At 45.7% G+C, this 25,790-nt stretch overlaps 1 protein-coding gene and 1 pseudogene across 1 annotated transcript; one reads left to right on the top strand and one right to left on the bottom strand.

The window, feature by feature from the left end:
- The first annotated feature begins 246 nt into the window (after positions 1-246).
- Positions 247-14,896, top strand: GIMAP8 (GTPase, IMAP family member 8). The gene is made up of 6 exons (XM_059073438.2): positions 247-514; positions 931-1,116; positions 4,601-5,261; positions 6,884-6,929; positions 9,759-10,385; positions 12,716-14,896. Exons 2-6 carry the CDS (start codon positions 1,049-1,051, stop codon positions 13,390-13,392), a joined length of 2,079 nt encoding a protein of 692 aa, XP_058929421.1. The 5' UTR covers positions 247-514; positions 931-1,048; the 3' UTR covers positions 13,393-14,896.
- A 7,825-nt stretch (positions 14,897-22,721) lies between these two features.
- On the bottom strand, positions 22,722-23,271 carry LOC131762939 (ubiquitin-conjugating enzyme E2 C pseudogene; annotated as a pseudogene).
- Positions 23,272-25,790: the final 2,519 nt, after the last annotated feature.

The raw sequence follows: 25,790 nt of genomic DNA, 5'->3' as shown, positions 1-25,790 counted from the left end.
TAGACGGTGGTTACCAGGGGCTGGGGAGGGGGGAGGAGGATTAGCATCTAAAGGGTCCAGAGCTTCAGGCTGTGGGATGGAATCGTTCCGGAACTCTTGCCATAATGTTGAGAATGCAGCTGACGCTGCTGAACTGTACATCTGAAGATGGCTAAGATGGTCAATTCAATGTTACATGTGTGGTTGGTTTTTTTTGGTTTTGTTTTTGAAGCACAATAAAATCAAACAAGGTCTTTCTGTGTGTTTCACTTCCTCCTCTAGAAGGAAGCTTTGAACGCTTATGGCTCACGATAGGGTTTCGCTTTATGAACTCTTTGAAAGCATCCAAGTTCTAGCATTTCAAATGTCTGTCTAGCTCCGGGGAACAACACTTTCTCCCGGGAAGCAGCGTTGGTCCGAGGCCCTGAGTTGCTCCGGAGGGGGCGTTCGGGGAGAGCCCTCTGGAAGGAGCTGTTACGGGAAGCTGCAAGGGCTGCTGCAGGGCAGACGGAGGGCGAGGAGCTGGTGGGAGAAGGTAAACTAGGCTTTCGATTTTCACCCCAGTCTCGGGAAAGGGCAGGGCTGAGCGGTGAAGGCTGGGACCTGCTGGGAGCAGGGACCTGCTGCGGGGGCCCCCCCACCCCCGCTCGCCCAAAGCCTTGAAAGGCCCCAGATCGTCCTCCGCACGGCCGCCTGTGCCGTCGGCACGGCGATCCTTCTCGAGGGAGCCTTCCGAAGCTCGGCTGGGGCTCCGCCCGGGTCCCCTCGGCCCCAGCGGAGCCTCCGCCCTCCACCTGCCGCGAGCCTTTGGCCGCGCCGGGTAGGTGGGCGCGGTCCCTTCCTGACTCCGACCGCCGTGACCCCGACCTTCTCACCCTGTGATCTGGCAGCACTTGTGAACTTCCGCCGACTGCGTTGGAAACCTATTTCTAAAAACCTCTTCCTCCCCAGAAGCACGGTGTCAGGAAGATCCCGACCCTGCGAAGCTGGTCCAGCGCCGGCTCTCCTCTCCCCGCGCGGCCGCTCCATCCTCCGAGGGGACAGAGCGGCGGCTTCACCCAGCCCAGCGATGCAGGGACGGAGGCAGGCGGCGCCTGCAGGTTCTGGGACTGGGACAGGTCAGGGGACAGGAGCGAGGTACGCGGGTGCGTGGTGGCGGTTTCTGTGCTGGACACGTGAACGTGAGGCTGGGAAAGGCGGCCGGCGCAGGGCGGGGACACAGCCCCCTGGAGGGCTTGATGGCAGGGGCTCTGGGGTGTTCCTCCCGCTCCAGCAGCAGGTCTCCCCAGCCTGGGGGGGGGGCACAGAGGTCACCCCCCGTCCCCGGGGAGTCGTGTCCGTGGGCAGCCTTCCTAGGAAGAGGCGGGTCTGGGAGGGGGCTGCTCGCCCCACCCAGGGCTGAGATGAAGGCCTGCAAGGAAAAGGGGGGTAGGTCCGCTCCTCCGGCATCCCCAGGCTTCACGACTGGGACACAAAGCAAACTGCCACCGTCATCCCGGGAGCTGCCTGCCTCCTTGAGAAGAAGCGGGCAGGGAAGCTGGCCGTTTGGACACTGATTTTCCACATTCACTCTCCCCATATTTCCCGACCCTCGCACAATCAGGAGTCCCGTTAACTGATCATTGAAAGGGGTCCGTGTTTGCCCCAAAACACTCTTTCTGATTTTATCTAAATGTAAGCCTCCTGGGCTTTCACCCATGAACTCTTTTCCTTCCTCCTGCTGGGCTGGGACTGAGTTCTCTCCAGGCCGGGCTCCGGAAGCTTCTCTGACCACCTTCTTCTGCGCACCTGAACTGCCCCTGATGTGGGACAAAAATCCCTACATCATTGGAAGCTTTTCTTGGATGCCTGAAGCCATGTCCCCCTTGGGCTATATCCTGAGAAGAAGGTGGAGGCTGCTTTAGAATCTCAGCAAGAGTTCTGGAGAAAGCTTTCTTCTTTCTTCTTCTTCTTTTTCTTAAGTTCTTTAAAAATTCTTGAATTTTATTTTATTTATTTATTTTTATACCGCAGGTTCTTACTAGTTACCTATTTTATACGTATTAGTGTACACATGTCAATCCCAATCTCCCAGTTCAGCCCACCCCCCCTTCCCCCCTTGGTGTCCATATGTTCGTTCTCTACATCTGTGTCTCTATTTCTGCCTTGCAAACCGGTTCATCTGTACCATTTTTCTAGATTCCACATATATGCGTTAATATTCGATATTTGTTTTTCTCTTTCTGACTTACTTCACTCTGTATGACAGTCTCTAGGTCCGTCCACGTCTCTACAAATGACCCAATTTCATTCCTTTTTATGGCTGAGTAATATTCCATTGTATATATGTGCCACATCTTCTTTATCCATTCGTCTGTCGATGGGCATTTAGGTTGCTTCCATGTCCTGGCTATTGAAAATAGTGCTTCAATGAACATTGGGGTGCATGTGGTTTTTTGAATTATGGTTTTCTCTGGGTATATGCCCAGTAGTGGGATTGCTATGTCATATGGTAATTCTATTTTTAGTGTTTTAAGGAACTTCCATACTGGCTGTATCAACTTACATTCCCACCAACAGTGCAAGAGGGTTCCCTTTTCTCCACACCCTCTCCAGCATTTATTGTTTGTAGATTTTCTGATGATGCCCATTCTAACCGGTGTGAGGTGATACCTAATTGTAGTTTTGATTTGCATTCCTCTAATAATTAGTGATGTTGAGCAGCTTTTCATGTGCTTCTTGACCGTCTGTATGTCTTCTTTAGAGAAATGTCTATTTAGGTCTTCTGCCCATTTTTGGATTGGGTTGTTTGTTTTTTGATATTGAGCTGCATGAACTGTTTATATATTTTGGACATTAATCCTTTGTCCGTTGATTCGTTTGCAAATATTTTCTCTCATTCTGAGGGTTGTCTTTTCGTCTTGTTTATAGTTTCCTTTGCTGTGCAAAAGGAAAGCTGTCTTTCTTTCTTTTTCTCTCTTTTGCTCTGCTCGGGTCTCCAGAGTGGTCTGGGAGATGATGAGGGAAATGCGGGTTATCGAGGAGTGAGGGAGGGGAGAGCTTTGGTTCCCTTTTGTCCTCAAAAGTATTTTCTGTACCCTTGGGACACAATGGTACAGGTGGGCAATTGTATGTATAGAGAGAGGGGGGGAGGGGGGAAGAGAAAGAGAAAGAGAGTTAGTTTTGATGCAGTACGATGTCTTTAGCTGGAAGGAGTACAATCAACGCTCATCCATTTTGTCCCACCATGATGGGGAACCGTATAAAACAACAGTGTGTACTTGGGGAATAAATTCCTTTTTTTGACCTGTTGGAGATCTCTGCTTCCTTTACCTTATTTACTCACTAGTGTCTTAAAAAAAATTAATGTACAAAAATATACTACTTCTTCCCTTGGTTGGGAAACAATATAAAGTCACTTCTCTATTATTATTCAAAGTGATGTCACTTCAGTCTCCCTCTCCACTTCTAAAAACCATTTTTCTTCCTTTCCTCACATCCCCCACTCTCACCATCACTCATTTCACACCATTTATTGAGCATTTACTATATGCCAGACACAATATTAGGACTTAGGGACACAGAACAAGACAGGCATGGTCTCTGCTCTTAGAGTGTTTCATACTAAGGACAGCAAATAGAAAATGAAAAAAGTAGACACAGTAAACAATACCAGATAGAAATAGTGCTATGATGACAATAAGGAGAGTCAGGATATGGGGAGTTAGGGTGAGGCTTTCTTTATATGGGGGTGTGTCAGGGTCAGAAGAGGCTCTTAGAAGAGTCCCGACAGTGACTGGACTTCTCGGCTTGGCATAACCTTGGAGGTGCGTGTTTTGAGCTGAGCTGGGCTTTGCCTGTTGCACTGTGCAGAGATCCAGACACTTGTAGGGAGGAGCCCAGGCCTCCATCCTTGGCCCTGATGAGATTGGCCCTGCCTCAGCCGTACGTTTCCTCTGAGGTGAAGCTTCTCGAGGGCAGGTGCACGTGCTTCCTTTGCTACCGTCTCTGATTCCTTCCTCAGACTCCAGTGACACTCTTCTTGAAAGAGGAGTGAACTTTCAAATAGCTACGCAGAAAAGGGGCTTTTCTCCTTCACTTTCTTCAGGTGTGTTTCTTTATTTTTCAAGTTTGTACCCTTTATTTTCCTTGTTTGTATCCTGGGGCCCTATTTTTGTATACAAATACAAATCCTGGGCTTCCCTGGTGGCGCAGTGGTTGAGAGTTTGCCCGCCGATGCAGGGGACGCGGGTTCGTGCCCCGGTCCGGGAAGGTCCCACGTGCCGCGGAACGGCTGGGCCCGTGAGCCGTGGCCGCTGAGCCTGTGCATCCGGAGCCTGTGCTCCACAATGGGAGAGGCCACGGCAGTGAGAGGCCCACGTACCACCAAAAAAAAAAAAAAAAAGAGAGAAAAAGAAATACAAATCCTTTGTAATTTTAATCTACTATGTTTTGTGTAAATAGCATTTTCTCAGTTGTGTAAATAGCATTTTCTCAGTTGTCAGACATGACTTAAGTATATGATAAATAAACTTCAATCTATTGAAAAAAAAAAAAAAAAAGAAACAGAAGGTACTTTCTTGTCCCTCTGTCCACTCTGTTTGCGAGTTGAACATTGTTGCGTTGCTTTTTATCCCAACAGAACCAACAGAAAGCTGTGTCAGGAGAGAGAGTCAGAGCCGGGCCGCTCCACGTTGGAACTGAGGCTTCTTCTCCTAGGGAAACATGGTGCAGGGAAAAGCGCCACAGGAAACACCATTCTGGGCAAAGCTGTGTTCAAGTCCAGGTTCAGTGAGCAGATGGTGACTGAAACGTGCCAGAGAGAGAGTGGGGCCCCGCAGGGGTGGGAGGTCGTGGTCATAGACACCCCTGACCTTTTCTCCTCAATCGCTTGTGCCGGTGACAAGGAAGGCCACATAGAGCGCTGCCTGGAGCTCTCGGCTCCCAGCCTCGACGCCTTGCTTCTGGTAATTCCCATCGGCCATTATAAGGTGGAGGACAGAAAAACAATGGAGGGCATCCAGCAGGTGTTTGGAGCTCAAGCCAGAGAGCACGTTATCATAGTCTTTACGTGGAAGGATGATCTGGTGGATGGCTTGCTGGAAGATTACATTGAGAGCGACAAGTCTGTGAAGGACTTGGTTCAAAACTGTGGCGGCCGGTACTGCGCTTTCAACAACAAGGCAAGTGAAGATGAGCAGAACGCCCAGGTGAGGGAGCTCCTCTGCAAGGTCAAGTGTTTGGTGGATGAGAACCAAGGACCATACTGGGTGAACTTCAGAAATGAAGACAGTGCATTCCAGGTGAGGATTCTTGTGAAGATCTCCAAGGGTCTCTGTTGTTGGAGCTGGCGGGATGAAGGCACAAGTAAGGGAAGTGTTGCCTAGGCTTTGTTTAAAGGGCTATTTATCCGTAAACTCGAAAGATGAGGCTACTTGGAGTATTATGCTTGATTGGCAAATTAATGGATATATTTAAGAGCTGATCTGACTCTACCCCTCATAGTATTGGACCCATAAAAGACTCATGAGACCCTCTCTTCCCTTGGCTTCAGTAAAACTATCCTCTTCTTGTTCTTTCGTCCCCGCTTGCTACTCCAGAGTGCTGAGTCCTCCTCTAATGACCTGACAGCTGACATCTTCAGGGCTCGGTTCTCGCCCTTCCTCCGGTCTCTATACTTGTGTCCTCAGGTGATTCCACATTTTTACAGCTTTGAGCTTCATCTGTTGCTAATACTTCCAAATTAGTAACTCCAGTCCGGGTCTTTCCTCTTGAGTTCTGACCCCTTTGTCCATCCAGTCGCTATTTGACATTGCTCTCTTAAAGAATCTCAGCGTTAACATGTCCAGACTTTTGTTTTTCCCTCTCGAATCTCTGAGACTTCCGTTTTCCGCTCAGCTCTGTCAGTGGCTGTCCTGCTCATCGTGCTCTTCAAACCTAAGCCCAGGTGTCAACTTTGATACCACGGCCAGCTTGCATCTGATTTCCAGGAGATCATCATCTTGTGTGATTAAGGCACCTGGAATCGGCCTGCTTCTCTCTGTCTCCACTACCGCCATCTGGTCCGGGCCAACCTCTTTTCTTGCCTGTACTACTTTACACATATTTGCGTAACAGTTTTCCCCTCATTTATTCCTGTGCCTTACCCTCCCCACCCCCATCCATTTCACACACAGTAGCCAGAGTGATATTTTAGTTGATTTTAAAACTTCGGATTTCATGCCGATTTAAATGTTGGGAGGGGGGCTTCCCCGGGCAGGTGAAGGGGATGTTAATTATGTATTTGGCTCTCCACCCTTCATTGTCTCCATTTGCCCAGCTGGATGGGGAAGGTTCCAAATTTTACTGGATCTCACATTTGAAGAAGCTTCATCTCTATACTGGGGGTGCAGGAAGGGAAGAAGACATTGGAGATACATGGGGAGCTTGATTTCCAGTCTCCCCCCTTCCCCTGTCCCTCCAATGCACCACACGGCCATCACTTGACTCGTTTCTTCTTCCAGGCAGTCCAGAAGCTTTGCTTAAGCTTCTGGATTGTCTCCAGGAATAGCGGGAACTCTGGGAGACTCTGGAAAGAATTGCTATTACTATCGGGGACTGCGGAGAAGCAAAGTTAGAAAGTGCTTCAGGAACAATGCCTGGGTTAGATGGCATTTGTGGGGCTCCTCTGAGTGAGAACAAAACCCACCTTCTTATTTCTGGGAAACCTGTCGCAGCAGCAGCAGCGGGGTCTCAAGGTCAGCTTCATCAGGGACAGGACTACCCATGCCAGCAGTGACCATGACCATGTCCATGACGTTCATTTGACCACCTCCTAATCATCGAATTACTCTGAATTATATACTTGTGTGTCCATTCCTTTACTTTGTGAAAAGCTGAGATTTTAGATCTGTGTGCATCATATTCTTCTTTATTTTCTCTCTAGGACTGTGTGAATGAAGCTACACGTCAGAGGGAGGACCATCCCCACGGTAAGATAATTCTCTTTTTTTTAAACATCTTTATTGGCGTATAACTGTTTTAAAATGGTGTGTCAGTTTCTCCTTTACAACGAAGTGAATCAGTTATACATGTACATATGTTCCCATATCTCTGATTCTGATACCAGAATCTGCCAGTAGAGGGCGCGTTAACCCCATTCCCTCTGTTTTTTTTTCAATTTTCCTTTCTTGTTTCTTTCCTTTCAGTTCTTTTTTTTTTTTTAACATCTTTATTGGAGTATAACTGTTTTACAATAGTGTGTTAGTTTCTCCTTTACAACGAAGTGAATCAGTTATACATATACGTATGTTCCCTGAGATAATTCTTAAAAAGTATTAAGCTCATATCTGTATTCTTTGGAATGCATCATGCATCAAAATGAAGTGGAAAAAGTATCTAGATAAGTCAGAACAACAATGCACCCTGGAGCCCTAGCTCAGGCTGGTGCCCACAATCTCTCTCCCAGGGGACTGCTAACAGTTGTGAGTAGGTGCAGCAGCAGCAGAGGCTCTGGACACCGCGCGGGGGTCCCCGGCCCTCCCTGAAATGTTACAGAGCTGGGCTTGTCTCTTGCAGCTTCTTTCCTGACTCAGCCTCTTCTCCCCAGCCTGGGATCCAGCACTACCCAATTTCGGACTCCTACCGGGAGGCAGAAATCACTTCTTCATGGATAACACTAAAAGGAATAACACCTGCAGAATTCAGTGGTGGAGCCCAGTATCTGTGTGATAATTGCCATTAATGGGGCTTTGTACACACGGCACAAGTCGATACACGTAGATCTACCTTGTTCTGTTCGGTGGACGTAATATGGTCCATGGTATGGGCATACGTGACAAATTCTCCCATCTCTTTGTTGTTGGACTTTCAGGTTATTTCCGGGCCAGCCCTGTGCAAGAACTGAATATTTCGCAGTGAATAAGATGGATGAGATCTCTGTCCTTGTAGGACTTCCCAAAATAATAATTAAAATTAAAATTACAATTTTAATGATAATTATTGCAACTGACATTATATGCTGGGAGATATATATATATAAAATATATAAATTATTCAATCCTAGTAGCATATAATATATAATCCTCATAACAACCTCACAATATAGCTCTTAATAACAATCCTATAAAGAAGGTGTTATTTTCATTATTTTCGTTTTACAGTTGAGTAAATTTAGCCAGAAATACGTGAACTTCGACAGCAGTAGGGAGTTAAAATTCTGTCAACGCCCGTCAGCCAAGAGCCCCAGGAATATTCCTGTTACTGAACAAAACTGGGTGGAATCGCTTGTGGCAGTGAGGGAATATAGCACGTCATGGGGACCAAGAAGCATCTCAGAATGAGGGTGTCGGCGAAGACTTTTTATAGGATGTGGGCTTGTGTGAGGTGATTTGGGGGGAAGTAGAAACTCTCCCAAGGCAACATAACACGGACATGGTGTCACTAGCATTTCAGCTGCTTTCTTTAAATGCTATGTTCTTTCCCCTTTCCAGACTTGGGGCTCAGACGCTGAGTATCATCCACTCTGATAGTGCCCTGGATGGTACAGACTCGGTGACTCTCCTCGTAACTGAGGCTCTGTCATGTGCCCAGTGGGTCTGGTATTGACTTGGGATCATGGGAGAAGTGGTGGGGACAGTGTATGTGTGGAGAGACAGTTTTGTGGTGCAGGTGATTACGGTAATTTACTGAGGTATAATTTACATAGAGTGAAATGCACAAATCTGAAGTGTACAGCTCGAGGGTTTTTTTTACATATCTACACATATGTGACCATCATCTAGATAAAGATACGGGGCATTTCCATCACCTTAGAAGTTTTACTGTCCCTCCCCAAAGGGAACCACTCTCCAGACTTCTATCAACATGGATTAATTTTGTGTGTTCTTGACCTTCAGATACTGACATCATGTAGCATGTGGTTTTGTCTGGCTTCTTTCACTTACCATGTTTTGGCGATCCATCCCGGCTGCATATCAGTACATCATTTTTTGTTAAATTGCTGAGTTGTGGGCTTCCCTGGTGGCGCAGTGGTTGAGAGTCCGCCTGCCGATGCAGGGGACACGGGTTCGTGCCCCGGTCCGGGAGGATCCCACATGCTGTGGAGCGGCTGGGCCCGTGAGCCGTGGCCACTGAGGCTGCGCGTCCGGAGCCTGTGCTCCGCGACGGGAGAGGCCACAACAGTGAGAGGCCTGCGTGCTGCAAAAAAAAAAAAAAAAAAAAAAAAATTGCCGAGTTGTATTCTATTTTATGAATATACCTCTGAGATGCATTTTTTAATTTAAGTTTTAAAAAATTTAATTATTAATTTTTTATTTGATTGGCCACCCTTCACGGCATGTGGGACTCCCGGTTCCCCGACCAGGGATCGAGCCCGCACCACCTGCAATGGAAGCGTGGAGTCCCAACCACTGGACCGCCAGGGAAGCCCCCCACTAAGATGCATTTTAAACTCATTCTCCCCAGTTCTGCCTTAGCCCGTGAACTTCACGCCCCAGTAGTTAACTTCAGTAGCAAAATCAGAGGAATCCTGAGGCTCAAGACCAGTGAAGGCCAAGTTTAACATTTTCATGTTCCTGGGAAATCTTAAGCCCTTTACACCCCTCTTAAGTTGTTCGTGGCCCTTTTCACGGCTTTCACTTTGATGGGTAGCTTTGACTGGGTCTAGAGTTCTACTGGTTCAGAGGACTACTGCTATTCTCTATAAAAACTGACAAGAGATTTTTTAAAGCTCAAGAGAGATTTATGAGAAATCCTAAAACCTGTCCACATCTCTGTATTCAAATGCAAGAAGAGACTCTGAATCTGTCCTTTTGTCCCAGGGTCAGGGGAGGAACATCACCAGACTACAGGACGTGAGCCGAACCATGAGCCGTCAGCACTGAAGGTCCTGCTTGTGGGGAAGCACGGTGTGGGAAAAAGTGCCGTCGGAAACAGCCTTCTGGGGAAGTGGGTCTTTGAGACCCAATACAGTGAAAAGCCAGTAACCCAGAGGTGTAGGTCTGAGGGAAGAACCTGGAGAGGGAGGAGAGTTTTGATCATTGATACTCCAGACTTCTCATCTCCAAAGGATGTTGAACAAGACCTTTTGAACCACACCTTTCCAGGTCCCCATGCCTTCCTGCTGGTGACCCCACTGGGCTCTTTTGGTGAGAGAGATCACGTGGTGCTGAGTACCATCCACAGCATTTTCGGAGATAAATTCATCGACTACATGATTGTTCTCCTCACCAGGAAAGAAGATCTAGGGAATCAGGATCTAGATACGTTCTTAGAAATCAGAGCTAATAGCCTCTACAAGCTCATCAAGAAATGTAAAAACCGATGCAGCGTCTTCAACTATAGAGCAACGGGAGAAGAGGAACGGTGCCAGGTAGATGAGCTCGTGCAAAAAATTGTGAGCATGGTGCAGCAGAATGGAGGCAAGCCTTGCACCTTCATGGGGAAAGGTAAATGTTGTCTAGAAAACCTTTTCTGCGTACTTAAAAATAGATATAAATGTACAAGAACTTTATTTTCTGAAGGGCATAGCAGAGGTCAAAAGGACAGGTCTCTTCTATTAACCGACTCCTTCTCCTTTCTGTCTCAGATTTTACTAAATTTATGTGCCTGTGCATGCATTGTCCTGACCTGGTCTTTAATTTTCTCCTGACTTTTCTCCCATCTCTTCAACTGGAGGGTGAGCATCTTGAGGCAAGGAGTTGGCCTTTTCCAGTCTCTTGGCTTCCCCACAGCGTATCTGTTGCCCAGGGCTTAGCACTCAGTGCTGCTGCTGAGATAGTCCTGGTTCATTGGTTTTACCCTTCCCTTCTTCCTCCTGTCTCCTCTCCTTCTCCCCACCCCCCCCCACCTCTTCCTTTCCTCCCTGCCCTCCGCCTTGCTTGACCTCTTTGATTACTCTCTTGGTTCTTTACTCTTCCCTCTGTTGGAGAAGGGGGGCTGTTTTGACCGGACAAGGACAGGGAGCCTGAATGCTCGCGATGGTCAAGCCCCACATGGCACTAGGTGGACTTTATTAGTCCAGACACACTACCTTACCTACTGCTTAAGCAGAAGTCCCCTTGTGGTCCACTCAGTGCTCCAAATTCTATTGACCTGAGCTGAGATTCTTCCCATTCGACCCATCCCATTCTCTTCTGCTTCCAAGATCCTCACCTAGGAAGAACATCAGACCAGAAGGAGCATGTCTGTTTGTTGTGCCCTTTCACATTCTTAACGGGGAGCCAGGTGCTGGGAAGCCTCCTAAAAGCACAGACATGTGGGAAAGTCAGGAGGGGCTGGGTGGAGGAAGCACGATTTGCAACGGGCTTTGGAGAATGGGTAGAGTTTGGATGGCTGAGTACAAAGCTCCAGAGGGTACACTAGCAACTTGAAGCAAGGAGGTAGAACTGAGCATCTACTTGTGAGAGGACAAAGGGGTGTGGTCTTGATGGAGACGAGGGCTCGCACCTCTAGATGTGGGAGGGGGAGTTTAGACCAGATTGCAGAGGGGGTGAGAAGCACCCCCTCCGAGGGCATGGAAGAGGGACTTAATCTAGTTTTCAATCCTGTACGTTTAACTATGAGATTGTGGGTTCAGGATAAGCAATTGAATAATTTCTCCCAGAAGGAGGAACGTGGGATGGGCTTTCCTCTCTCTTTGTTTTGAGGCAGATATCAGTAACTTGGTAAAAACTCACAATCGAGAACTGCGAGACCTGAATGGAAGAGAGAGATCACAGTACAAGTGCAAAGTCATAAGGAAAACCCCAGTAACACATATTGTAAGATCTTTGTGCATCTATCATCTCATTTATAGGGAATTTATTCTCCATTATTGACCCTCTCGGAACAGTGTTAGTGGATATTCATTATTATGACCACGGAGTGCCTTTTAACTCATTGATGAAAGATATAATTAGACACAGCTAAGAGTAATGTGGTTTTTAGATATATATGTATAACTGAATCATTTTGCTGTACACCTGAAACACTGTAAATCAACGGTATTTCAATCAAAAACGATTAATGTGGTTTGAACGAGAAATGAATTTTAGCACGATCCAGCTGAAGGAACTGGTAATCCATTAATGACACATGTAGTTGTTTTTTCATGAAAAGTCAATTCTATGGAATAAGTTTTCAAATACATCAAGGAGATTTTGCTACAGTTAGCATTAATTGGCAATAGGAAGGCATAGTCAGAGCGGGAACGGAAGACAGAGATGAGGTGTATGGATTGGACCCGGCTAAGCAGGTGAAGAGTAATAAAGCCCCTGGCACTCACAGGGTATCAGGAAGTCAGAGAAGGTACCAGAAAAAGGAAGCAGAGTAAATTCAGAGATGGGTGGTACAGTGCTGTGTCAATGGATGAGCGCTGAGCAGAGACTGTGGTCCACGTCCTGCTTCTGAGTTTACAGACTGTGTAATTTATTTTTATTTTTATTTTTTATTTTTTGCGGTACGCGAGCCTCTCACTGTTGTGGCCTCTCCCGTTGCGGAGCGCAGGCTCCGGACGCGCATGCTCAGCGGCCACGGCTCACGGGCCCAGCCGCTCCGCGGCACGTGGGATCTTCCCGGACCAGGGCACGAACCCGCGTCCCCTGCATAGGCAGGCGGACCCCCAACCACTGCGCCACCAGGGAAGCCCCAGACTGTGTAATTTTGACAGGCTGTCCCAGCGCTTGGGGATGGAACTTTGTGAGCATCCTCTGCTGTAATTAATGGCAGTAGTCTTGAGATGAAAGTTGTACCCAGATCAGCCCACGGTCACGAATCTTTCCTGCTTTCTTTTCAACAGAGTCCCTGTGCGTTATCCTCGTGGGGAGGAGCGGGGCTGGAAAGAGTGCCAGTGGTAACACCATCCTTGGGAGGCCGGCGTTCCGCTCTCAGCTGGGAGCACAGCTGGTCACCAGGACATGCCAGAGCGCCTGGACGACGTGGGATGGGCAGGATGTTGTGGTTGTGGACACTCCCTTGCCCTGCCTGGTGTCCGGAGCTGAAGGGGGTCCATCCCAGCTAGATGGGGAGGTCAAACGCTGTTTGTCCTACTATAAAGAAGGGAGTACGGTTCTGGTCCTGGTATTACAGATAGGACGGATCACTCAAGAGGACAAAAAGGCAGTGGCGGAATTAAAGACCATCTTTGGAGAGGAAGTTATGAAATACACGATTGTGCTGTTTACCCGGAAGGAAGACTTAGAGACCGGGAAGCTTGAAGATTATGTCAAAAACACAGATAACAGATATCTTAGGGACATAATTGAAAAATGTAAGGGGAGATATTGTGCTTTTAATAACAAAGAAACTGGCCAAGCCAGGGAAGAGCAGGCAAGAGAGCTTTTGTCAGAGGTTAGTAACCTGATAAAGTGCCATGGAGAGCATGTCTACCCCCATCCATGGGGGAATGTAGGCAAAATAATGAAAAATTTTCAGCCCCCCAAATTACTGAATAATTTAAAAAGTGCATTACTATAAAATTACTAAATAACTTAAGGGGTAAGTTACTGTAGGAAGCCCCACATTACTAAATCATTTAAAAGGGAAGTTGCTATCGCAAGCTGAAATGCCTGGGGTCTCTTTAAGTTAGGGATACCCTCAGGCTACAAGCATGGCGGGGGGGGGGGGGGGGGGGCGCATGGTAGGACTGGTGGGATGGGAAGAGGGTCCATGACTTTGAGGGCTTGAGAGGTAAATGCATATTACACTGGTGCTTCAGCTCTTTGTAGGTAAATAAACAGTCAGGCTGGGGCAGGCCCGTAGGGGATAATAGAGGAGAAAGAAAAAATAAGGTGGGGAAATCCGGGAAAAGGCTTCAGAGATGAGGCTGATATTAAGGCTCAGAATCAAGTCACAAGAATCAGTTCATCTGTGTATGCAGATCAGAATCAGGACAGACACTGGGACTGAGGCCAAGGCCAGCCTGAGGTCAGAATACAGAGAGTCACACAAGAACCAGAGGATTCAGATACATGAAGGTAAGACAATGTCCAGTCAACTCCTGGCTGTGGCAGAATGGAGAAGCTGGGCTCCTGTGGGCCTCTCTGATGTCCAGCACTGCTTGCCAGGTGCCCCGAGCTCTCCATCTCCACTGGGGCAGCACTCAGGGCCTTCCTTTCTTCACATGATGGCTACTCCTTACTTCTTTCCCCAGTCCAAGCTGGAATGGAAAGTGGGACCTAGTCTACCTTCCTTTGCTGTCCCTGAGGAAATGAACAGGAGTCTGTGAAGTATCAAAAGATTTCATTGCCAAATCATTCACAGTGAGACAGACTAGAACAAAAATTAGAAACATGGTAAAATTGCCAAGATTAGACAATCTTGCAAAAACTTAAAATTCTAGATTTCCTCTAGAAAAAGTTACTGAAAACTCCTTTATACTTCTCTCTCTTTCTCTTTCTTTCTCCCTCTCTCCCCCACCCCGCCCCTTGTCCCTGAGGCTTAGGAATTAGGTTAAAACTCAAAGAGGTCAAATAATAATGGCTTATAGTGGTTTATAGTGTCTTACGTTAAGAAGTCCAGGAGTAGGCAGTCTGGGACCAGTGTGGCATCAACGTTCCGGCTTCTTTCTGCCTTTCTGCCCCCACCCATCGGCATGCAGCCTCCATACTTAAGGTTGCTTCTTACGGTTCCAAGATGGTGGTGTCCTACTCACGGCTGAGCAGGTTATATTAAGAGCTGCCTGGTGTGGGTGACATATGAGAACTATGGAGTCTTCTCCCAGTTAGATGTAAGGTCAGGTGTTTTCAATATTAACTGCTTTACACATGCTTTGAGGACATGATCTATGTCATCATCTGCTTTTTGAAAATGTCAAAGTGTCAGGTTACCTCAAGATTAACCCACTTATAAGAGCATGGACTGTCACCATTAATACTTTTGTACTCTGCATAACCCTTAATACGACAGATTCTGGAAAGTGTGTGTAAATATATTCAGTTGAGTGAAATAATAAAGATGAATTATATTATATTATGAATTCACGTCCTCCTTCTGATCCCTGCTTTTCTGACTTGGGGGAAGAGCATGCTTCCATGGAGAGGAAATGAAAATGTTTAAATACCTTGACTCTGGTGAAGTTTTTGTATCTTTGATGCCTGAAGACCTTTAAACTGGGTGACAGTCACTTCACTAGGCCTCTGCCAGTTAAGGAATCTTCTACCCTGAGCATGTCATTACAGCAAGGACACACAGATGTAACCAGTATTAGAGCCAGGTACATGGGAAGAGTAAAGTCTAGAAGACATTCTGTGCCTCTTCCCAGAGCTTCCCTTCAGCTTGAAGGCAGGAACAAATCCCAGAGTGCTACCCATGATTGAGCAGGTGACACTGGACCTGCATGAGGTGGGGAATGTGTGGGCTGAGCAATGTGATGTACATTGCCAGGGGAGAGAAGAAAGAGGCAGGAAGAACATTTGAAGAAATAATGGCTGTGAACTTCCAAAATTTGATGAAAACCATGAATGTACACATCTAAGAAACTCAATGAACTTTAAGTAGGATAAATTCAAAGAGACCCACACCCATTATAATCAAACTACAAAAGACAAAGACAAAGAATTTAAAAACAGCAAGAGAGAAGTGACTCATAACCAACGTACAAGTGGTCCTCAACAAGATGAACTTTGATTTCTCATCAGAAACCATAGAAGCCAGTGGTCCATAGGATGGTGTATTCAAAGTGCTGAATAAGAAATCAGAGAAAGAAGAGCCACTAAACATAAAGCAAGGGGAAGAAAGGATATAATAAAGATCAGAGTAGAAATAAATGAAACGGGCAATAGAAAAGCAATAAAGAAAATGAACGAAACTACAACTGGGTCCTCTGGAAAAAAAATCAACAAATCTTTAGCTAGTCCAACCAAGAAATAGAAGGCTAAAATTACTAAAATCAGAAATGAAAGAGAATACAGTGCTACTGACGTTACAGAAATGAAAAGGATATAAGGAAAAACCAAGAACAACTTTATGCCAACGTATTAGATAACTTGGGTGAAATGGCCAGATTCCTAGAAAGACACAAACTACTGAAAGTGACACAAGTTGAAATAAAATCCGAATACACCTATAACCTGTAAGTAAGAGATTAAATTAGCAATTAAAATAACTGCCCCCAAAGAAAAACCAGATGGCTTCACTGGTGAATTCTACTAAACATTTAAAGAAGAATTAACACCAATACTTCTCAAACACTTTAAAAAAATAAGAGAGGAGGAAGGACTTTGCAATTTTTCCATGAGGTCAGTATTATCCAGACAAAGATATCACAAGAAAAGGAAATTACAGACCAATATCCCTTATGAATATAGACATAAGAACCCTCAACAAAACACTAGCAAATAGAATATGGCAACTTATAAAAAGAAGTATGTACTTGGATTAATCCCAGGAATGCCAGGTTGGTTCAATATATAAATATCAATGTGTTTTACCTTATTAATAGAATGAAGGACAAAAATCATATGATCATCTCAATAGATGCAGAAGAAAAGTCTGACAAAATCCAACACCCATTTAATGATAAAAACACTCGATAGACCGGGAAGAAATATGGTCATGATATTCTTCTGCTGATTATCCTTTCATGCTTCTCAAACTGCCCTCACAAATTCCAGGCTCCTTGGTATTTTAAGCAAAGCTCTTCATGCTGGAGCATCCACCTAGATCTCCACTACTCTCACTCCTATAGTCAGACCCGACCGTCCTGCCCTTCTGCCTGAATCGCTTCCTACAGCAGCTCTCGCACTTCTCCCAGTTCCCCCACCTCCCCAGACGTACACACACGCTGTGGGTGACTACCCCAGTTCATCATGGAGGTTTAAGGATTCATCTTTTTTTCTTTTTTTTTTTTTGTGGTACACGGGCCTCTCACTGTTGTGGCCTCTCCCACCGCGGAGCACAGGCTCTGAACACGCAGGCTCAGCGGCCGTGGCTCACGGGCCCGGCCGCTCCGCGGCATGTGGGATCTTCCCGGACCGGGGCACAAACCCGTGTCCCCTGCATCGGCAGGCGGACTCTCAACCACTGCACCACCAGGGAAGCCCCAGGATTCATCTTAAATCTCATCTCTTTCTTAAGGAAAGTCTCCTGACCCACCCAAGGCTGACTCATGTGCCCCTATTTGATTCTGTCACGTTCTATGCACAGCCAAATCAGTGCTTGCTATTTCTTGTGTGTATCCCCCAAGTATATTATAAAGTCCTTGGTGACAGAAGACTCCTTGTTAAATTATATCCTGATATTTAATACATCCAAGGCCCTCAGTTTATAGTTTGTCACTCAGATGTCAGCTGAGATCCCCCGTTCCTTGATGAACCGGTGAAATTTGGTCCAAGCTATAATTACACAAATATAAGAGTTCAAAGTCCTGCCCACTATTTCCAAGAGTTCCCTTTACTTCTTCTTCAGCTTCTTCTCTGTTTCCTCATGCCTATGAAATTTTGCATTGTTTCTATTTCAGCCTATGACTACAATGCAGTGTTTTTACTGTTTTTTAAAAAAACCAGCATTCACACACAATTATTCATATTCAGCCTTTCCTTTCTTTTTTCAGTTTTAGAAACTTTACCAGAGGTTCTGCAGAGTACAAGAGTCAGCACACAGAATTCTTCTCCCCTTTTGGTCACTCTCTTTTCCTTGGTCTCCTCTCTTGAAAAAGACCAAAATTTAAGACGTTTTAACTCCTGTGTATGAGATTCTGTCACTTAGTAGATAATGACATCTCTCTCTGAGTTCATCAAGCTTTAGTTAAACACACAAACAAAAAACCCTCACTCCTCATTCTTCCCACATTATATTGAAAGGTTGCAAAAATTAATGGAACAAACACTGAAACATTTCCCGTGTATTCAGAATATTAAATAAACTAAGATGAACATCAAATGTGGGCCAAAGAATATTTGAGGTACTCCATCAGGTTTAACAAGAAGATATATTTGTACTTATTTCTGGTATCCAACTTGTTTTCTATGAACATTTAAAAGACTCAATTCTTTTTTTAAATTTTTTACTGTTTTTGGTTTTTTTGGTGGTATGCGGGCCTCTCACTGCTGTGGCCCCTCCCGTTGCGGAGCACAGGCTCCGGACGCGCAGGCTCAGCGGCCATGGCTCACGGGCCCAGCCGCTCCGCGGCATGTGGGATCTTCCCGGACCGGGGCACGAACCCGCGTCCCCTGCATCGGCAGGCGGATTCTCAACCACTGCGCCACCAGGGAAGCCCTGAAAGACTCAATTCTAAATCTTCTAGCTCCTGGAGAAGGTCTGTCTCTTTTTGAATTTTCTCCTTTTTTTTTTTTTTTTTTCTGTTTGCTGCCTGTTATTTCAAGTTGTTTGATTGCTTTTGAGACAGGCTGGGACCTGAGACCTTTTGCTGGGACCTGAGACCCTTTGCTGCAATGCTGCAAACATTGAACCTGAACACACCTCTCCTCAAGCTACAAAATACAAAGAAACGATAGGGGACTAAAAATAACTGCGTTCGGGCTTCCCTGGTGGCGCAGTGGTTGAGAGTCCACCTGCCGATGCAGGGGACGCGGGTTCGTGCCCCGGTCCGGGAAGATCCCACGTGCCGCGGAGCGGCTGGGCCCGTGAGCCGTGGCCGCTGAGCCTGCGCGTCTGGAACCTGTGCTCCGCAACGGGAGAGGTCACAGCAATGAGAGACCCGGGTACCGCAAAACAACAACAACAAAAACTGCGTTCATGCCAGTTGGGGCAAATTCTGGATCCAAAGGATACAAAGAGGCCCCCCCAAACCCCACAACTGCCACTTTTGAAGAACCTGGAGCAAAACCAGGGTGTCGGGAGCAAAAGCAGACCACTGTGCATGCCCCCTGCACGCAACGCCACCAGAGGGGTGGGCAAAACACCTAAGCCACCCCTCTAGCCCGACCCCCCCAGACACACCCCTACCCTCACCCATATAAGAAACAAGCTTGCCCCCCCTCGGGGAGCGAGCAAGCAAGGGAACCTGCTGTGTGTGCTCCCTCCCCGCTGCTGCAGCAGTGGTCCCGATAAAGCCTTGCCTGAATTTCTCCTCTGGCCTCTGGTCAATTGCTATTGATTGGGGGAGGTCAAGAACCCAGGTCGGTAACACTTTCAGTTTCTTCTCGAGGTTCCTACATTTCCCCCCTCTATCTCAGGGTCTCATGATGTTGACTGAGAGAAGATATTTTGTGGTGCGCTTCCTGTTTTGCAGCTTTTGGCCTCATTCTTCTTTATTTTGTAGGGGCTGTTTATGATAACGGCTTGTTATTTTGCCTTTGTAGTTTCATATTCTGAGGTGGTTTCTCACGCAGCTTGAGAAGAGTACTTGTTTGTTTCTTAGAGCTGGATTTCTAAAAGTCATTCCAATCTTGGCTCTTCACTGGGTACTTAGACCTGCTTTGTAAATTACTGATTCCACTGGGAATACTAAGTCGATTTTTGCTAAGAAAGCGGCTGTATTTCTGCATTTGATAACAGGTTGTGCCTTTGCTAAACAAAGCTGGTAGAATGCAGTTACCTTGTGCCCCTCCTCATCTGGGCACCAACCAAAGTCTGTACAATTAGAGGCCACTGGTTTGAAAATATCTTTTTTTACACCCCACACCTCCATTTGTCTCCTTGATTTCCAAACCCATATAGTACTAATATGGCTGTATGAAAGTTTTCACTAGACTGCATTTCAAAACCAGTTCCAAAGTGAAACTTACAGTCACATAGCAAGTGGCAACAAGCCAATTTTTGCTTTGACAAGAGTTTGGCTAGAAGGCCAAACTCATCATAAAAGGGGTCATTTTTTGGTAGTTGCTTTACTGCACTTGCTTCATTTGTTGCAGTGTAGAAGGATGTTTGTTATCCACAGTTGGAAACTATTGTTTTGTCAACATCTGTGCTAGCTATTATCAGCACAGCAGTAGTTTTACATTCTATAGCTCTGAATTTTTATTGGCTGTAGACACTTTTGTGGCTAAAGTTTCATGATATCCACCAAAGTCAGGTACAGAATTACTCTAATAAAATAAGGCGTACCCTTATTTTCAGGAACATACACATCCGATTGTACCGTTGAGGTCCTGGGGATAATACAAAAGCATTGATCTTTTTTGCCAATTAAATTTATATGCAATAAATAATCTAATATAGTCATAATTTATGTATAACATTTCCAAAGTTTTATTATCTTTCAAGAATCTGTGGGGCTTCCCTGGTGGCGCGGTGGTTAAGAATCTGCCTGCCAATGCAGGGGACACGGGTTCGAGCCCTGGTCCGGGAAGATCCCACATGCTGCGGAGCAACTAAGCCCATGCGCCACAACTCCTGAGCCCGCGCGCCTAGAGCCCGTTCTCTGCAACAAGAGAAGCCACCGAAATGAGAAGCCCGCGCACCACAACGAAGAGTAGCCCCCGCTCGCCGCAACTAGAGAAAGCCTGAGCAGCAAAGAAGACCCAACGTAGCCAAAAATAAATAGAGTAAATAAATTTTAAAGAAAAAGAATCTGTGGATTGACAGGGCTGGCTGGCTGGTTCTGCTCCATGTGCTGTTGGCTGGAGTTGCAGTTATCTGGGCTCTCAGTGGAGCTGCAATGTACAAGATGCATCACTCACATGGCTGGTCAGCGACGCCGGGGATGTTACCCGAGGGTCCACGTGCGTGTGGTCTTTCCATACAGTGTGAGCTTCTCATAGCATGGCGTCTGGGTTCTGAGAGGGGCTGTTCAAAGAACAGCTTTCCAAGAACCCCCTAGTCTTTTCAGAGAGAATTGCTTGCACCTCAGTTTCCAAAGGAGAGAAATACGTATTTAAATTCCACTCCCTGGGAAGAGTGTTCACTCCTTCTCATAGAATGGGGAGTAATTTAGGGGGAAGAACTTGGGGGAAAGCCTGACATCCACTGATCCAGACATTGGACTAGTGTTTCGAAACCGTGTACAAAAGTCCTTGTCTTTTGAAGCAAAATGCTGACTCAAGAGCGAATGATTGGGAAATGTGAAGATGTAGAGACAAGAGCTGTTGGGCTGGGGAACTGGTAACAATTTAGACTATAATTCTGCCACATTGCAGAGTCACAGAACTCCCAGTTCCCTGAAAGACGTAGATAAAGGCCTGACACACATTCCTAAGTTATTTGTACAGGAAGCTGACCCACCGGATGAAAATGACCGACCACGAGCACATAGACTCCAGACTGGTTGGAACCGGAGGGTTGACGATGCTTGAAACTTCACCTGGATGCCAGCCAATCCGAGAACTGTCCACGAGCTGATTACACCCTGCTCCTTGAACACTATAACTCCTCACGACCCCCTCCAGGGTGGGTCACACAGTCTTGGGGGCAGTAGCCCACTGTGGCCCCCCTTTGCCTGGCAAAGCAATAAAAGCTACTCTTTTCTACGTCACCCAAAACCCTGTCTCCGCGCTCCTGTTCGGCACGGGTGAACAGAGGCCGAGTTTCTGCAACAGTTTCTTTGCCTCAGATCAGGAAGCAGGCTCCACATCCCCTCTCTTGTGTTCCTGGGTCTCCCTGTGCCCATGTGCAGTCAGCTTGGGGCTCCCTGTTTCCATGCTCTAAGTTGACCAGAGAAGATCTGTTTCTGGCAGATTCAGGTTAGTCTCTCCTCCTCAGGCTTACTCTTCTGAGTCTCACATGGTCTGGATGTTAGCTGGGTACCACTCTGGACCAGCCCTCTCCCATTCAGGGAGGTGGTTTGGGAAATGCCATTATGACCTTTGATTCCTGCTGCAGTTCTTCACCCCAGCACTAGGGGGCTCTGTGCTTTGGATGAAAAGGTGATAGTTGGCCCAGTTGACTCGTTTTTTTTTTTTTTTTTCCCCCAGATCCAAAAATGTATTGATTTAATATATTCATCACAAGGACTCAACCAGAGACTTAAAATTAAAAAGCAGAAACAATGAATTGGGAGATTGGGATTGACATATATACACTAATATGTATAAAAGATAACATAAGAACCTGCTGTATAAAAAATAAATTCAAAAAAAAATCATCTCAGAAAACAACAAAACAAAACAAAAATAACAACAACAACAAAAACAGAAACAAAACAAAGATGACACCGTTACCAACCCAGGTCCTTGGACACTTTAATCAATAGAAACTGATAAGAAATTCAGGCAAAGTTTTGTTGTTGTTGTACGCGGGCCTCTCACTGCTGTGGCCTCTCCCGTTGCGGAGCACAGGCTCCGGACGCGCAGGCTCAGTGGCCACGGCTCACGGGCCCAGCCGCTCCGCGGCACGTGGGATCCTCCCGGACCGGGGCACGAACCACGCATCCCCTGCATCGGCAGGCGGACTCTCAACCGCTGCGCCACCAGGGAAGCCAAGCCCTAGGCAAACTTTTGCTGGGACTCATGCTACAGCAGGAGGGAGTGAGAACAAGAAACAGATGCCTCTGCTCACTCTCCGAGGAAGGCAGGCTGGTCCCTTCAATGGGGTGAGGGTAGAGGCAGATCAGTGGGTCGGGCTGGAGGCGTGGCTTAGGTGGTCTGCCCTCCCCCTTGGTGATGCTGTGTGCAGGGATCTTGCGAGCACCCTCCTCAGAAGTGTATCGTATTGTTCATAATTACCCCGACTTTGACTGCACGTGCGTGCAGCTATTTTTACGTCCTTATAGTTTCTTTGTAGGCTGTTGCTGCAGTAGCTGTTTGTCCAGGTCCAAGTGCAAGCACTCTGGTAAAGCGTCCCAGGTCCCAGCCTATCTCAACAGCACAGTTTCAGATACATAGTCCTATACAGAAATCAAGGAAAGGACAGACCATCTAAGGAAAATATAAAAAAGACAGTGCAAGGAGAGCAGCCAGACATCAGGGTCAGGGTTCTTGCCTGGAGACCTGCTCTGAGTAGGTTTCTTGCAGGTATGTTTTAAAGGCTGTGGGGTTTTTCCAGAGGTTGCCAGCATATGTTCAAAGGGCTATGGGTGTCGGGTTCTCCTAGCAGGCTCTGCATGGAGAGCAGAATGGTGCTGACATGGTACAGGATGGACCACTTGTCCTTCAGGATGTTCAGACAGATGTTGCCCTGTGTGTCCCCGATGGGGTGGTAGAAGGGTGTGAGGACCATCACTGCGTCGGACAGATAGCCCCTGGGAAACTCCAGGGAGAGCCTATACCTCAGGTCTTCATATGCTGGCCAGCTGTGCCATGGATGGACCCCACTCATTTGAAAATGTTGTCTGCTTCGGGGAAGGTAGAAATTCCTCTGTGCAGTCAGACATTACGAGGGTCATCAGCTCCTGCCATAGCCTCTTGCCTCTGGAGGCCCAGGCAGTGCTGCTAGGAAGACGGGAGCTGCAGGGCTGCGGCAGCAGTTCTTTGTGTGCATGGCTGTGAGTCAAAGCTACGGAGGGGAGAAGGGGCTCATTGACGCTCTGAATCTGAACAGTAACATCTGGAATGTGACTAGTAGTTTCAAAATTTATTAACATACTTACTATTTTGTCTTTCTAAGCACATGAATGTGGATAAAGTCTGTCTGAGACATCCATCTGTCCTTAGGGAAGTAAGATATGTTTAGTTACAAGAGAAAAGCAAAGAGTAAAATCAAGGTAACATTCAGATTAAAATATTTTAAAAAATGGTTTTGGGGCTTCCCTGGTGGCGCAGCGGTTGAGAGTCCGCCTGCCGATGCAGGGGACATGGGTTCGTGCCCCGGTCCGGGAAGATCCCACGTGCCGCGGAGCGGCTGGGCCCGTGAGCCATGGCCGCTGGGCCTGCGCATCCGGAGCCTGTGCTCCACAACAGGGAGAGGCCCGCATACCGCAAAAAAAAAAAAAAAAAAAAAAAGGTTTTGCACAAAGCCAACGACATTGCAAGCTAAGGTTTTTCTAAGGCTGTCAGGGGTCATGTTGGATGGCCTAGGCACTGCAAGAACTTATCAAAATATTTCAGTCTCATTTGTCTTCCTCAAAATGTGCTCTGATTTCAACTGTTTACATTATAATATGTTCCTTTCTTAAAAAACTGAATGAAAGAAGGAATTATTCCAGCTACCAATTACTTAATTCCTTCCAGTACAAAAATCTTTTAATGATTTCTAGGGCTTCTGATATTTGTGTTAGACTTAAGGTTTTAATGGGTGATAGTTTCTGAAAAATCCATGTTTTTTTCTTACATTCGTGAGTTAAAATAAAACAGATAGTAAAAGTCTTGAGGTTCAATCTGAGAATTCAATTCCGTATGAATAATCATATGTAGGTATAATAATAACCTCTGGTTACTGAGGTAGCCTGTTGTATGCTTACAATGCAGCATACATTTTACATTCAAGTTCCTTCCTGTTTAAAAAATAAAAATACAACTGTAAATAAGATTGGGGACTCTTTAAAATTTAATTTTTGAATAGAAAAATATATTCAAATGATTCAAAATTCAAAAAGTATGAAATTCTTCTTCTGGATATTTATCCAAAAGAATTTTCTTTCAGGTTTATTGAGATATTATTGACATATAACGTTGCGTTACTTTAGGGGGTACAACGTGAGAGTTTGATACATGCATATATTGCAAAATGGCCACCCCAGTAAGGTTGGTTAACACCTCCATCACCTCACATAATTACCTTTTTTTCTGATGGTGAGAACATTTAAGATATCCTCTCTTAGCCACTTGCAAGTATATAATCCAGTATTGTTAACGATAGTTACCATGTTGAACATTAGATCCTCAAAACCTATTCATCTTATAACTGAAAGTTTATATCTTTTGACCAACATCTCCCCATTTCTCCCACTCCTCTGGGCCTTGGCAACTACCATTCTGTTCTCTGTTTCTATGACTTCAGCTTTTTTAGATTCCACATATAAGTCATATCACAAGTTATTTGTCTTTCTCTGTCTGGCTTTTTTCCCTTAGCATCATGCCCTTAAGTTCCATCCATGTTGTGATAAATGGCAGGGTTACCTTTTTTTAAAAATGGCTGAATAATATTCCATTGTATGTTTTTACCACATCTTAATTCATCCATCAATAGATACTTAGGTTGTTTCCATATCTTGGCTATTATGAATAATGCTGCAATGAATATAGGGGGGCAGATATCTCTTTGAGATCCTGATTTCATTTCCTTGGGATATCTACCCAGAAGTGGGATTGCTGGATCATATGATAGCTCTATTTTTAATTTCTTGGGGAGCCTCCATACTGTTTTCCATAGTGGCTGCACCAATTTACATTCCCACCAACAGCATGCAAGGGGTGCCTCCTCTCTACATTCTCGCCAACATTATTTGTCTCTTGTCTTTTTGATAATAGCCCACTGTAACAGGTGTGAAGAGATATTATATATTATATATGTATGTGCAATGGAATGTTGTTCAGTGATTAAAAAAAGGAAGGAAATCTTGTTAAAATGCTACAATATATGACGAACCACGAAGACATTATACTAAATGAAAAAAGCCAGTCACAGAAGTACATGTGATTCCATTTATATCTAAAGTAGTCAAGTTCTTAGAAACAATAAGTATAATAGTATTTGCCAGGGGCTAGGGGAAGGAGGAAATGGGGAGTTGCTGTTCAATGGGTACAGAGTTACAGCCATGCAAGATAAAAAAGTTCTGGAGGTCTGTGCAACATTGTTCTTAAAGTTAACAATATCGTACTATACCCTGAAAATCTATTAAGAGGGTGTATGTCATGTTATGTGTTTTTTTACCATAATTCAAAATTATGGAAAAGCAAATATTAAGAGGTTTTGGTTCTACTTTGTCCACCTGATTCTCCCACAGTTCTCTAAAATTAATCACTGTATTTCTTGAGTATACTTCCGGTGTTTCTTTCTGCAAATATAAGCATATCTGAGTATATATTCTTAATTTATTCTCCCTTTTAAACGTAAAAAGTAGTGTACTATTTTTGCAGCTCCACATCTTGTTCTTTTCA

The sequence above is a fragment of the Kogia breviceps genome, chromosome 9 (assembly GCF_026419965.1).
Source record: "Kogia breviceps isolate mKogBre1 chromosome 9, mKogBre1 haplotype 1, whole genome shotgun sequence".
NCBI classification, from domain to species: Eukaryota; Metazoa; Chordata; class Mammalia; order Artiodactyla; family Physeteridae; genus Kogia; species Kogia breviceps.
This window is presented reverse-complemented; position numbering and strand designations above follow the sequence as displayed.

What these genes read in the sequence shown, in the direction of transcription:
- GIMAP8 (XM_059073438.2), top strand. Translation starts at nt 1,049, where the DNA reads ATGCAGGGACGGAGGCAGGCGGCGCCTGCAGGTTCTGGGACTGGGACA. An exon ending in ATGAAGACAGTGCATTCCAG is followed by an intron (nt 5,262 to 6,883) that starts GTGAGGATTCTT and finishes TTTTCTCTCTAG; the next exon opens with GACTGTGTGAATGAAGCTAC. An exon ending in TTGCACCTTCATGGGGAAAG is followed by an intron (nt 10,386 to 12,715) that starts GTAAATGTTGTC and finishes TCTTTTCAACAG; the next exon opens with AGTCCCTGTGCGTTATCCTC.